Source organism: Gymnoscopelus microlampas (assembly GCF_963454915.1).
Source record: "Gymnoscopelus microlampas genome assembly, chromosome: 1".
NCBI classification, from domain to species: domain Eukaryota; kingdom Metazoa; phylum Chordata; class Actinopteri; order Myctophiformes; family Myctophidae; genus Gymnoscopelus; species Gymnoscopelus microlampas.
Window position 1 is genome coordinate 28,093,285 of NC_139962.1, and position 15,250 is coordinate 28,108,534.

At 39.7% G+C, this 15,250-nt stretch overlaps 2 protein-coding genes across 3 annotated transcripts in view; both read right to left on the reverse strand.

Moving 5' to 3' along the window:
* Positions 1 to 262: 262 nt before the first annotated feature.
* lyve1a (lymphatic vessel endothelial hyaluronic receptor 1a) lies at positions 263 to 4,987 on the reverse strand. The gene is made up of 6 exons (XM_084065788.1): positions 4,811 to 4,987; positions 4,406 to 4,589; positions 4,095 to 4,234; positions 2,388 to 2,654; positions 1,592 to 1,670; positions 263 to 1,464 (listed from the first exon to the last, which is right to left on the reverse strand). The coding sequence occupies exons 1-6, from the start codon at positions 4,887 to 4,889 to the stop codon at positions 1,320 to 1,322; spliced, it is 894 nt and encodes a 297-aa protein (XP_083921914.1). The 5' UTR covers positions 4,890 to 4,987; the 3' UTR covers positions 263 to 1,319.
* Positions 4,988 to 6,516: 1,529 nt separating this feature from the next.
* The window catches only part of mrvi1 (murine retrovirus integration site 1 homolog), a 30,864-nt gene continuing 22,130 nt past the window's right edge, over positions 6,517 to 15,250 (reverse strand). For both annotated transcript variants that reach the window (XM_084065771.1, XM_084065770.1), the window contains 9 exons: positions 13,970 to 14,110; positions 13,578 to 13,709; positions 11,551 to 11,704; positions 11,198 to 11,247; positions 10,898 to 11,041; positions 10,604 to 10,665; positions 9,290 to 9,421; positions 8,923 to 9,051; positions 6,517 to 7,488 (listed from right to left, as the gene is read on the reverse strand). In XM_084065771.1, coding sequence (XP_083921897.1) covers positions 7,242 to 7,488; positions 8,923 to 9,051; positions 9,290 to 9,421; positions 10,604 to 10,665; positions 10,898 to 11,041; positions 11,198 to 11,247; positions 11,551 to 11,704; positions 13,578 to 13,709; positions 13,970 to 14,110 — 1,191 coding nt within the window. In that variant the 3' untranslated portion in view covers positions 6,517 to 7,241. The remainder of the gene's footprint in view (positions 7,489 to 8,922; positions 9,052 to 9,289; positions 9,422 to 10,603; positions 10,666 to 10,897; positions 11,042 to 11,197; positions 11,248 to 11,550; positions 11,705 to 13,577; positions 13,710 to 13,969; positions 14,111 to 15,250) is intronic.

Below are 15,250 nucleotides of genomic sequence, written 5' to 3' on the forward strand. Positions count from 1 at the left end.
ACCTTTATATTAAATTATTTACTTATTCTATGCTTTTATAATTCTAATTAGCAGCCGATAATATTTTGTTTGGTTCTGAGTGATCACACCAGCCTTGGAAAACGGTTAAGTGAACATATGCCCGAAAAGGTTTCCTACCCCTGAGCTAGAGGTTTTGACGTTGGTCTTTAATGATTTTAAACTTCACAAAACCATTTATATCATTTTTATAACGCATTTTAATGTGTAAAAAAAGGAAACATAAAATGGACCTCACATCAAGACAGTAGCTCTCTATAATCACCAACATACTGTTTCAGTAGTCATATTGATTAAAAAAGAAAGAAAGAAAAACACACACACACACACGCACACGCACACGCACAAGCACACACACATACACATATTAATTATGAAAATATTTGATTAAAGAAACAATGTAAGGAATAATAAAGAGGTTTGGCTACCCAAACAATTCTCACATCTGGACTTAATGGATAACAACAGTGCTATGGAGGAAAGTGTTGCTGAAAAAATGTTAACAGTTAAGAGTCAGAGTAAATAAAGAGCACATAAGTTGTTACATTCAGAGTTTTTGTCATGGTAAATACAAACTACAGCTTTTTAATTTTCATATCAGAATGCTATGGATCTCATGGTGTACCTAAGCACACTATTGGGTGGTGTTAAAGTGATGAGAGCTTGCCACAGAGTTTATCACTGACACTGGGATAAAATTATGGCTTTGGTCGACTTCAGTGAGCTTTCCATAAAAGGCATACCTCATGGTCTGCTCTTTTAAAGCCATTTTTCTTTTACACCATTTTATGAGGACTTTTTGGATGAAATTGCATGAAATGTTTTTTGTAATAATCCTTTAGGCTTCTTTTGAGAGACAGCGTAGACAGTGAACAGAGGAAAAATAATAGCAAAACACACAAGAGCTGTAATTGTTTTGTTTTGTTGTATTGCAAACACTGCCATCTAGTGGCTAATACTACCCAGCACAGAGCATCATGCTCATTGAGATTTTTCATGTATCATTATCTCTTTATATGCACAATGAATGAATATCTAGCATGTACAGTATGCAATAAATAAACACATTTTTCCAAACTACATCAAAGTAACACACAATCAAGGACAAACATTTCCACCCTCACAAAATGATTTTCCAACCAGGTCCAGAGTTTGTATTTGTTCAGTGACTTAAGTCTGCATGGCAAAAGCATGTACATTTTGTTCTGAGAGTGTAAAAAGGATGTTAAAAACTCGGACACCTTCAGAGTTAAATGATCAGGAGTTTACGGTGCAGTGGTCAGGCTAATGTTTGTTGCTTGTCATTGCTTCTGCACATCAATCTGCACCTCCTCCTGTGTATTTTTCTGTGGATCCTTCGAAGTCTTCTTCACACACGTCCACTCTTCTGTCTCAATGTATTCATCCGGCTGTTTCACATCCCAGCTCAGCGAACAGCTCTGGTTCCTATTCAGATGAAGAGAATCAGAGATTATACAAATATTATCATATCATAATTTATCAAACAAACAGTTGTCGTAAGCCTGGGAAATTGCTTTTTTGTTTTTGTTTTTTTACAACCAAAACCACCCACATCTTCAAATATCCAAGGATGGCTATTGCTGCTAGGAGAAGTACACAGATTGAGGTGATGACCAATGCCTTTGCTGGAGCTGAAACAAAGCAGGGAGGGACATAAATAAATAAATAAATAATTAAACAAACAAACAAATATGGTAAATGGTGCATGTATATAGCGCTTCTATCCGAAGCGTTTTACATTGATTGTGCCATTAACCCATTCACACACACATTCATACACCGATGGCGGAGGAAACCATGCAAGGCACCAACCTGCTCATCGGGAGCAATGGGCTCTATGCACAGCAGCCATTTTGGAGAGACATTGGGCCTCTTCTTACTTCCTTCACAGGTTTTGCCAATGATACTAATGAAGGCTTTGTTCCATTTCTTGTTGCACAGTGGTTCTCAAACTTTTATATATATATTTCAAGGGCCCCCATAACTCTCAGAGTAGCCTCGATCTCCAGACTTTTATTGTTTAGTTTTCTCAGAGTTACACACCTTTTAAAATGCACAATATCAGCACCCTGACTCTGTTTGACCAGAATGGAACAGAGCCTTCATTAGTATCATTGGTAACACCTGTGAAGGAAGTAAGAAGAGGCCCAATTTCTCTCCAAAATGGCTGCTGTGCATGGAGCTTATTAGGGGTTCAGCGTCTTGCTCAAGGACACTTCGACACTAACTCTAGAGGAGCGCCCCAGCCCGGGATCGAACTGGGAACCTTGCGGTTTTCCAGTTCACTCTACCCGGCGAACAAACAAACAAACAAACACTGATGATGACAATAAGTAAATATCTCATACCTCCAATAGATGCCTGTGAGCTGCTCAGTGCCTGAGGTTCTTCTGTTTCTGTCTCTGGACTTTCGGAAATAGTAAAATGAAAGGTAGGGGAAGAGAGCGATCCAGGGATGGACTGGGCTGGATGTGGCCAATTGTCTAGACGAGTGTTAAACGTTTTCTGGGGATTAGAGGTTGAGGTTGTAGCCTGGGAAGGAAGTTGTGGGTGCCCCCGATAATTCCTTGTGGTCAAAGGGCTATCAGTTGTGGCATCCTTCAATTGTGTCACATCTATAATAAATACAGTTACATGACAGAATGTTAATCTCAATAACACAATAAATAATGCAATTCAGTATTTGACATATCTTATTTTGAATGTCACTGTATCTGTGCGGTGAAGCATTTCCTTTTTTACTGAATTGTTGGGCTTTGTTAAAGGACCTCTGGGACTACACAGGAAGTCACTGTTTTCTCAATTTCCCCCTTTCCTTTCAGGCTCATCTGCTCATACAATGAGTGAAAGTGCTGCTATAGGGAGACAGCACTTTCACATTGTAAAATTCTAGGAATTCTAGGAATGCCCAACACAGTTCAGGTTCAATCTAATTAATGCGTAATATTTAACATGATACCATATTTTAATAAACGTTTTCTTTACATTGAATATCACTAAAATTAAATATCACAAAATTTCAATGATATATTAATATAATAATATTGTCACTGTACAGTTTACAGTTTGGTGTCTGGTGGAAAACTTGTATATCCGAAACAGTTACTTTTCAGGAAATAAAAAAAAGAACCAGTGTTCCAATGGATCCAATGTAGTTTTGTTAATACTTTTAATTTGTTCAATATTTATAAAACCCACAGACAAACTTAACCACTTTCACTTTCAAAATGTAAAAAAAGTATTGGAGGATGCAATCATCGATCATAATGCGTTGTGGGCTTGTTGTAGATCGGCAAATTTTTCTACTTTTGTGTGACGCTCTATGACAAAGTAGGGCATTCATTTACGAAAAAACATAAACAGTTGAAATGTGGAGATACAAGGTTTCTGCCCGACAGAAACGATATGTTGCTAGTAGTAAATTTGCATCTTCTAGTTCAGTGTCAATAGTAATAGGCTACTGTAAAATAATGAACACTCCCATTCACTTCCCCATGACATAGTGGTGCACCAACAATTTCCTCTGCTCCTGTCCAGTTTATAACCATCCTAATTCTTCATCTTGTCTGTTGTATGTCATAACAGGCATGTAATTGGCGATAAGCTGCTTATTTGTGCACAAATTTGTCCTTGAATATTTTGGACTGACTGACAGACTGACCAGCTGAAGGACAGACCGACCAACCAACATTTTTTAAAAGCTCCATTATCTAACCTTTTTAGTGAATTAAATATTATTTTGACCAATCTGTATGGTAGAGTATACTTTAACTGACATAACTGAAATGGTTGTATTTTGTCTCCCTGCTCATCTATTGAGTCATTTAGATCCTGTGGTACTGTAGGACCACTACTGGTTGACCACCAGCCTGAAGGTAAAAATTATATTTCTCTCCTGAGCAAGCTGGCACGCTATATTAGCTCAGTGGTAAACATGTCAGCACTTGGACTTCAGGAAGGATATGAATAATACAGAGTTCAGCTTTGAATTACGTTTGTAAGCAGAGTTCCCTTTAGTGTGTGATGTGAAAGCATGTGGAAAGAGAACACACTACCTGATTCATTAAAGCAGAAGACATCAAATGTTCGAGTGACAGCAGCCCGCCATGGCACCAACCCAGTCCTGCTTTGACCACAGGTTGCACTTGGCTTTATTCGAGGGATGACAGCAAAATGTTCATCAATCCAGCCAAACCTGTAGATGTAGGAAAGTTGTATATTACAAAAAGGGACTGTTACAGGTCCATTTGTACACTCTCAGAGATAAATTAAACTTTACTGTATACTGCACATCTACTCATAATGATCTTAAGTACAGCACTTAAGTACTGCACTGTGTATTCTGCCCCTATGTAGGTGTCCTTACCTGCATGTTTCCAAACCCTGTGTGAGAGACACCAGCACTTGAGCTTTTGAAGCAATTGTCGTGCCTAGGGACTGGCAAACCTCCCTGGCCTCAGAGGCATTGTAGGCATAGTGAGGCTGGTTATAGACATTCACGTGGCTGACCTGGAACACCCCAGCAATGCTATGGCCGGCTGCAGGGGTAACTGAAAAATGATCAAATTAATACATTAATAACTTGTTAAACTGTGAATACAACAACACATTGATTCTTTTTCTAGCACTAGTTTAGCAGTGTGATCAGTACAAACAGAAAAACACTTTCTAAAGCTTTGCAGAGTTGGCTACAAGGTTTGCAAAGATAATTAAAAAAAATACAACCGTCAAAACAACCAAACATACAAATATCAATAAATAAATTCCTTACCCCTGAATGGTCTGTCAATGTTTTGATCTGAGGTGGTCAGAGTGATATGCAACACTGAGATAGTCCAAAGCCAGATCATATTGAGTGGAGTAGAGATGGATGAGTGCTGAGGATGACAGGTCTAACAGAGTGTGTGTCTGCGAATCAAATGAAGAGGTTACATAGGGGTGACTGTAGTCTGTAGGGTGTATGGATTTTGAGATTACCAGCGAGTAAGGGAAAAGGAAGAGGGAAGTACTGTTCGCAGGTCAAATAAAGAGCAATCATATGCTTTAGGAACCATGTCCAAGAATAATGAAGGGAAAAAAGGAAGGGAGAAAAAAAGAAAGACAAAAGAAATGTTACAACACAAAGCAATGGAAATCTTGCATTGGGGTTAGGATTGTTCATAATGTTTTTTCACTTAGAATTTGTATTCTGACAAAACATAATACACAATATCCAAGAAAAAAAGATTTGATATCTCCCTCACAAAACAGAATTACATTTATACAGAAAAGACATAAGTAAAAACATACAAAATTATTATTATATTGAGTTTTTCCCCCCGTTTTTTCAACAAAAATGCATGCAAAAACACACTAAGAAATCATAGTTTGTTTTCCTCATACAACAGTGCTCATACAAGCTCAATACAAAGATGATTGAAATAATGAAAACATTGGAGTTCATTCTTTCTGGAGTCAGTAAATCTTCGTATGTCATTCCCCAATGCTGGAATGGGATATCTAACGCACGCCAAATGATTTCCTCCTCTGGGCATTGCACAGTGATGAACAAACATCTGAACCCCAGCATCCTCTGATGAGCCTTTTGACACACAGCAACATCCCACTTCCATAAAAACACCTCATCAAAACCCCTGCCATGAGGAAATGACGCAAACGGGCAATTGGGCAGCGATGTTTTTGTCAGCTCTGAGGCGTCAGTGTGAGTAGGCATTATTTATGACCTACTTAACTGAATCTGAGAGATAATTGAATTATCATTATTGTTAATTATCATTATAATATATTTGTATTGGAATGGCAGTGGGATTGCAGTAGACTTTCCTTAAATTATTGGCTTAACTGACTTAACTGAGCGATCAGAGCTCCCCTGAGGAAACCAATACTCATGATACTCATCACTAAAAGCCGTCTGTTTTACCTCTACCCTATGTTTTACCTGATGACAATGATACACAGCATGGTTTCATGCACCTTTATTTAAAGGTGAAGTTGCAGAAAATAAAAACCATACAACACAGGTAGGCACACTTGTGGCTAGGAAGGAAGGTCAAAATTAAGTAATGTGCTGTCTACAGAGTGCTCTCATACATAAAGAAATGTTCAGTGCTGTGAGGACACAAACCAATTAACAACACAAATGAACAACAATCAGCTGCAAAGTATTGCACTTAAGGAACTATTTTGGAATGTGCTTATATCTAAACCGTCTTCAAAAGGTCTGTTCAAATACATAATATAAACATTTTACCAAAGGCACAAAACATTCTCTTAGCCTCTATTTAAAAAATACTGTATGTTAACATTTCTCACAGGCCTTTTCTTCTAATCAGCTGAACCTGAGAAATACACATTAGAGTGTAGATAAATGTACACTTTGTCTTCTATCTATTGCTGCATTTAATAGAAATCCATAGGGACATTCACTCCCTCAAGACAACATTCAGAGTAACAGAACAGGAAAGCATAATGTATGAATCCAATGTAAATAAATATTTATTTAATCACACTATACGTAGAATTGGTCCCTAAACAGAAATTATACACCTCTCCTCATCACCACAGTCTGGCAATATTTCTATCACAGATTTGATAATGACAAATCATATTTATTTCAGTGGTTCTCAACCTTGTGCTATGGACCACTAACATATTTTCATCTTTCATCTTCACCACGAACAATCCTCAAGGACCACCCAACCCACCAATATGTATATATTTAGTTAATAAGGCATAACACAGTCATTTCTATGTTATTATTATTTTAAACAGCTGATCTAAAAGCCCACAATGTGCCACAGTGCGATGGGTTGTAAGCTTATAGATCTGCTATTTTCAGTGTGCGAAGTATATCAAGCCCTTAACAGACAATATTTTATTTCAAGCTTTTTTCCCCCACACTATGCCTCTCAGTTCAGACGTTTTCAGAAATTTGATGGACTTATGAAAAATTATTTAAATTATTTTTTGATACATAAATTACAATGTTGTACAAGGTACAACATTTGATTTTTTTTTACATTTTCCCATGGACCACCTGTCATTTTGCCATGGATCACCAGTGGTACGGGGACCACTGGTTGAGAAGCACTGATAAAAAAAACAAAAAAACAAACAAACATACATCTTCAAGTAGACGTCGTGCGGTGATATGGAGAAATGAGTATGAGTTGTCTTCAGAGGAACATTGTGTGGATTCTGTGTTATTCTGTGGTGGGGCTCTTTGGCTGCGTTGCTACATTTAGTCCAAAGATGTTCTTCTTCCCTGGGGCCATAGCTTTTTCTCCTGACATGTCCCCATGGCTATTGGAGTAGTCACTAACGTATGTAAAAACGCTGACAACTAGAAACATGACCAGGAAAAAACTCAGGGTAATCCAGAGAAGTCGGTTCCGCCCGAACATCTTGGGGCAAATTCGGTCAAGGATGAGAAGCACCTCTTCCATCTTACTGTAAAGACAACATAGAGAAGAAAATGGCTTAATTTTCCCACAAATTCACACATTGCTCTTTAAACAGATTGAACTGTAACAGACTGAACAATATTATAGCACCAGTAAAGTAGAGAGCAACATTATTAACTTGCTTGGAAGTGTGCAAGGTTTGTACTCATAGGTTACTGTATAAACGTCTATTCACAAATCATCACTGGGGTAATCTTTTCAGGACAATTTCAGTGATGTTTCAGAGACAGACAGCAGACTGTCACTGTTCAGTGTCATGGCTGCTAATGGCATGTTAACCCTACAACAAATTCATAGCGACAACGTTAAAATTTGTGGTCCAACTTATGGAAAGGTGTTCTTTGTTTTTCCACACATTTGTAAAGTACACACAATAACATACTGTACAGTGCAAGTCTCAAAGGCCATCATAATGAAAAGGTCAAGTCATCATAAAAAAACTTACAAGATTTCATTTTCAGTTCAATTTTACAATATTTGATATGGATACTGATTATAAACTCCACACAACATCCAGGTGTCACAAGAATGTGCACATATTAGAACAGCTATTAACTCTCCACACTATGGTTGTAGCTGAAACTAAAATAGGTGTAGTCCTAATATTTCTGTCCATGAGCAATGTTTATTCTACTTGAGAATGCAATAGGCCTACACTATGAAGGGTGTTACATACGGTAACAAAGCCTTTTTTTTAGATCATAATTTAAAGAATACAATTTAAATTGTAAACGCTTAGGCGACAAATCTACAGTTTTTCAACTTGACTTGATTGCTGTTGATTGTACCTGTTCCGGTGAATGTGAGTCATGAAGGATACAATATAATATGGATATGATTTCACCCTGTTATTCCAACATCAACTTTACAAAGTTCCAGAGTGGTGTACACCGGATGATGTTACTGGCATACAAGCTGAACTACAGAGCTGAACTTCCTTGACTCCACACAGTAAAATCCTCAGTGTTAATTCAACTCTGAGACTAGACAAATGGATAAATGAACACTGAGGAAATTGTAGCTTTAATTTTTTTCCTGCGGCGACAGCAAGTGATATAAAAGACGAGTACAGCTGGTGTTTTTTGTTTTTACATGCTGCACTTAATAAAAAAACAGATAACAGTGGAGTTGTTCATTAGGGTCAAAAGGTCTACAGGGCTGCACACACCACAATCAACTATTTTATTTAAGTGAATATTCAAGCACATTTTTATAAACAATACATGAGTTGCACTAATTATCCATAAGACCAATTACAGCATGGTTGAGCATGCAAATATTATATATTATGTCATGTGTACAGTATATGGGATGTGTGAGAGTATTCATTCAGCCTACTCGTGTATATACAGCTAAAGAGACACTATTACATTATATGACACAACAAATATAATTGAGGATACACATAAATAAAAATCACCTGCTGTTCTTCAGAAGTTTTCCACATTCCTCATCCTTCCTCTCCGATACCAGCAGCTTCTCTTCAGCTTTCTCTTCTTCTTCTTTCACTTCTTGGAGCTCTTTACTTTGTTTAATTCCCTCTTGGTAACTGTGTTTGGGATATTCACATTTAACCAAATTATGTTGTACATAAATACATTTAAACCACAACAGCAAATATTATATAGGCCTATAATACAGTATGTATGTTGAATTAAATGGACTCATTGAACTCCAAATGTATGATAGCACTATAAACTATGATGATTTACTACAATATGGTGTCAACCTGCATTTACAGGGGGGGGCACATCATTGTAAACAGAGGGGTGGAGAGACAACCTCACCCTTTATTGTAGGCCTCCTCTTCCATCTTTGCCTTGATCTCGGCTCTGATCTCTGCTCTGATCTCGTCCAAGTTGACTGGAGGTTTGGTTGGAGCAGATGGCTCACCTTCCTGCTCTGACGCACCCTTTCCACTGCATTGTTTCAGATAGGAAAGAACAACGCCAATGCCATCAGAAATTATGATTACTGTGAGGACGGCACATTCACATTAGCTGTTCCATCACAACACTGTGGCCTTGTCTTAATGGACCGACTGGAGAATGTGGTTGAATCCAAGTATGTGTGTGGGAGCCATCATCACAGGCAGGGCTTACGTAAAAAACAACAAAACAAAGGCCAAAATGCAAACATGGGAGCTCTTAAAAATGTGATGAGATCTCAGTGGACTGGCACTTTGCACGACTGTTATTGCCTCTCTCCATGTCTCTCGCTCCCAAAAAGCCGCCCTTCCCTTGGCACAGGGAGGTCTTCTAGCACAAATACTCGAGAACTCTACTCAGAATCACCTTATAACAAGGCCATGAATGGAGCCTTGTGCCTGGGCTGTGTCAGACTCTTGCACAAATGTTTAGATTACACCTCAGCATAGCGTATCAATCAGCGGCAGCTGGGCTTTAAACTTGCAGAGTTATTTTCAGCACAACCTTGGATAATGGAGGTGTTACATAAGTTTAGTGTTGTACTATACTGTACTCTCTCTTTATGGTGAAAAAGCCTCTGCTACATATACAGTGTAGTTCTTTTGGGTTTGGTCCCTGGCTAGTATATCCTGGAGGTCATATAAACAATCCAATGTTCCTGATGCAGCAAAAAAAAGTCCTTTTGATAAGGGAGGAGAGTTAAGGCTTGTCTTGGCCCATTGTTCCCCGGCTTGACCTCAGCACTCAGGCTATAGTACAGTATGCATATGGCACGTTTGCCTGCATGCATACGTGCAGTCGTGTGTCTGCGTGTGTCTGTGTGTGTATGTGTGTAGAATTGGGGAGATTATTCCACAGCTTTGTTGAATGCTTAATTATGATTGGTCAATCGCTGCAATATATCCGGCCACTGCTCTCAATAACAGACTGCTGCTCTGTCTCTGCTTACGTTGCTAAGGAAGCAGACACGCTCACACGCTCACAATTATCATCTTTAAATCAATATTTTGTGTCAAATTATGGATTTTGCTTGAACGCAGCTGTGTAATAAACGGGATAAGGTACAGTGAGGCGGTCATTATTGGAAAATAAATCCCTGCAGGGGGAAATAACATTATCCATTACTGTAGTATATAGCAAAGATTTTGAGCAAAACAACAGCACAAAGTGTACCATTCTGTTGTTGGTTGTGCAGCCTCTGTGGGAGCATTGCTTTTTGAATCACCAGCTTCGCTCTAATAGAGAGAAAAAAAACAATGAAAAAACATTATTAACAAGAACAATAATATATAATATTAGCTATATTATTAGCAACCTGTGTTAGCGATATTTAGCGTCTTGGAGAAGTTATTATCATGGTGACTTGACCACTTAAGCCTCTATAATGACATGCTCAAAATAATAGGTATGGCAAGTTGAAAGTGGTTAACTCTAACAAGACAGAGTGTGTATGCAGAGACATCCTACCAGGACAGGAAGTCCAGCACCAGTTGTGGGTCCAGGGTTTGGGCCTGAGGGGGGGTTGGGTGCTACAACTGGGGTCTGGCCAGGGATGTTCAGGAGGTTAAATTTAGGAACCACTGCAACACTGACCCTGCGTCTGGGCAATGCCTAATAAGGAACAGTGGAGAGGGGGAGAGAATGCAAAAGCATGAGGATGACAGCATGGAAACGGTAGCAATATTTGGCAAATTATGACAAAACTTTTCATTAAGAACGATAATTTAAACATAAACATTGACAGGAAACAGTATTTCAAACACTGACCTTTCCCATGGTGAGTGACATTGATCTAGATGGTCGCGGAACTCCATCATCTGTAAAGGAACATGTTAAAGATATTGGTTGTAAGTGTTTATAAGGTTATGAACACAGTCAAATCCACAGTGTTCATTCAGTCATTTGCAACTCGACTGCAAAGTACACTCTTAGAGTTAAATGAATACTCAGGATTTTACTGTGTAGCCTACTGATAAAAAACAGGATATTACTAAAAACATCCACAGGATAAATAAAGGTCAAGGGGAAAAAAGAAGTATGCAGGAACAATTTGTCATGAGAGTTGAGTGAACGTCATTTCCTCTTCATCTGCATGCTGAAAGCATGTGGTGTGGCTTTACCTCCAGTGTCTATGGACCCCCCATAACAGCGATTGGAGTTTTGGTTGGCCAGCTTTTTAAATTCCATCAGTTCGGCGTGGTCCTTTTCGTAAGTCCTCTTCAGGTTCTCCACGTATTGCATCATCACCTCAGTAGCCTTGTTCATACGTTTTTCCTGATGGACAAAGTGAGGGAAGCAAACCACACATCTTTCAAACAGCCTGTTCTTCCTAACCTTGTAGCAACAAATATACACCATGCAGTCTGCAGCAGAGACTGTCCTGACAATTCACCTTACCAGTCCATCAGAGAGTATTGTTGATGGTGTTCATACAGTAAACGCTTCTATGATAAAGTGGACCCTAACAAAAAAACGAATAACTAATAGTATATAAAGAGCCTGTTTAAATAGCTGTAGAGCTTTGTACTAGAAATGTCTACGGCAAGGAGAAGCTCTCTGCTAGTTTACGTAAGTTTGCTTTGCCAGCGAGGCCAACCATAACATCAAATTAAATCTTTCAAGATATCTTATCTGCTGCAAAACAAACATTCCAATCCCCTCCAACATCACGTAGACCATTAGAAAAGGAGCTTTTAGATGTTATTATTTAGATGCTGCAAGTGCAACAATACTGTATACCAATGTTTTCTGCTTCCATTTAAGTATTGGATGCTTAAAGCTGCAATCCGAAAGTTTCATTACCTACCCAAAATTCAAACCCAGGTGAGACCAAAATTCTACCACTCATCATAAGACGGAATCCCTAGTTGGCCAGGGGAGATATTGCGCCGTTATGACCTTCATGGCAGAACTATTTGACAAGCAGTAGGCTGTCACTACTGGGTCTCTCCATGTTCAACCCCCCCCCCCCTCTCTCTCTCTCTCATTCCCACAGTTCAGTAGGCGGTCTTTTTGTCTCCGCCATGCCGAAAGGCATGGCAAGAGAGTATGTTTTACCCTCCGTCCGTCCGTCCGTCCGTCCGTCCGTGTGTGTGTGTGTGTCCGTCTGTGACCAGCTAATCTCCGCCACCGTTGGCTTGATCGCAGCCAAACTGTGCACACACTCTCCCTGGATGCCAATTCTTCTTCTGCCCCAAATTGTTCACATGGGCCACCAGGAGGCCGACTTGTGCAAAACTTATTTTTTGACAGTACTCCTACAGATTTTGTCCAAAAATCTCGCAAATCGGTACACAGTATCTCTATAGTCATTAAACGAAACGGGTCTTTCAGATTTTTCATATTCCATCCTGATTGGCTAAAAATGGCTTCCAAAGTTTGCAGGAGTGCTCCGTTTTCAACAAAATGCCTCAAATCATGAACACAGCATGCAATTTCCGTGAAATTCTGCACGCATATTTCCACTATGCCGAGGAAGAAATGCCACTTGAACATTTTCAAATCAGCCTCATGGTGGCGCTATAACAGGCCGATTCATGTTTTTACCTATAACTGCACCGATCCGTGTAAGACTTTGTATGCGCACTCCCTAGAGGTCAAGGAAAAACCTTTGCCCTGCATTTTTTACATTTGCCTTTTATAGCGACATCTAAAGTTTCCAGTAGTGGCTTGTTTTGAACAAAATTCCGCAAATCATGAACGCACCGCCCGATTGCGGTCAAACTTTGCACGCACATTCACACTATGTTGAGGAACAAATGCCACCCTTTAAACATTGCCCTATTATAGCGCCACCAGGAGGCCACAATAACCTACCTGACCTGGCGTAGACCTGTGCTCCGAGGAGCACTTTTTCAAGTTAATTCTGTGTTATGCTTGCGCAGATAATTTATTGTATCACAGGAGTCACACCACCAAACTGAATGCAATAACATTGCAATACGTTTTTGAAATAGTCTATCTGAAATGGGCATAAAAGGGACACAGACAGACACTCTGACAAAGGGTACAATCACAATGGGTAATGCATAACCGGGTGGGGCTTGCATTTCTAACTTGCATTGTTCCCGACTTGCATCGTTCCCGAGCTCCTGACTTAATTTATTTTTGTAAAATGTTCACAACCTGGATGAGTGCGTTTCTGTACCTGTCTCACTGCTCCAACAATCTCGGCCCTGCTGGACAGACGTATGGCCAGGCGATGCAACACTGACACCGTCTCTATGAGACGCTGGTAGGACTCTCGTTGCTCCATGCTCTGCCACTGCGGTGCCATCATCTAAAAAGATGTATACAAACAGCACATCGTATCTTTAGTAACTTTTAATCAGATACATTTGTATTGTGCTGTTGGATAATTCCAGGCAGCCTAAGACTTCAAATATGGTATGGTAGGAGCAAAACATTTAGTAACTGCATGAGTGTGTTCTTCTTTATCAAAACAGATACCGGAAATTTATTTGCAGAGGGAAGTCAATGAATCGCACATAAATTCAGCCAAATCGTATCATTTGCAACTTTGCATCCATGAGGACTGACCTTTAGGGAGCCTTTGAACTCCTCCAGTTCCTTCTCTGTATTTTCTTCGGTCAGGTTCCGCTCCCTCTCTGACTGCTTGAGCCGGGTCTCCAAAGTGTAGTTGTCGTTCCGGAACGCCAGTGACAGCTGGACAAATGCATTCTGGTATAGAGGATGTGACTTTGTTATGGCTTTGTTAAATTGTGTCGCACGGCCCTATCGGCACTTGTCCAAAGGGTCGCGCGACAAAGTATAAATCAGCATTAACATAATATAAACTGATGATACGTGTAAATGGAGCTGCACCAGCTCACTGATGGATACCCGCTATCAGTGGGTCACAGGATTTGATGTTCTACTTTTCTGTTGTATGGTACCAACGTTTCTGTTGGTACCATACAATAACACACCTAATATGCATCAAACCAGTAAAGTGGTTGTTGCTAGTTGAATAAAGTATACCTGAGATGAGCCTAGTTAAAGGACCATAGCTGCCTTCTTGACATGTGGGTCCTTTTTTATTCTTACATTGATAGTAGTTCATTCCTCAAAACTGTTGTTTAATATGTACATTTCCATTATTGAGATATATCGGCCTATTCATGTCATGATTTGGCCAATCTGACTCTTAAAACTCAAACATATCGACATATCAACAGATTTCATTAACAATCATGAATAGGCTGATTTATCTTGATAACAGAAAATGTTTGTACATTTTCTGGATGAAATTAAATTAGCGCGCGCGCGCACGCACACGCACACACACACACACACACACACACACACACACACACACACACACACACACAGTTTTGAGGAATAGTATCCTATCACAGCAAGAGTGACAAAGGACCCATACCTCTCAATGCTCTGATGTGACGATCAAAGCCAGCCTGTGGAGCTTTCCAAACTCCGTCCTAACATGCATGGGCCAGGGTTTAGAGGAAATATATGACCTTTGACTGTCCTAATCCAGACAGGTCCCTTGGGGACAGCAGGAGGCCTGCCAAACAGGCTCAGTCATGTTTGTATTCGTTCCTCAGAGACAGGAAATCACAGACACTCTCATCAGTCCCCATCAGGAACTAAGAGCCCCTTTCCTGTGGACCAAACTCTGCTGAGTGCAGAGGCGTCATTTCAGAAAAAAGTAGAGGGTGGCAGAACTATTTTTTTGACATGGGCTAATGAGTTTATGGTTGCAGCATGACAACACGTGTCTGTATAACATGCGTGTCACATGTAGACGTGGATGGATGGGCGTGGGTTTAGGTGAACTCCTAATCAACGGACATTATAGCA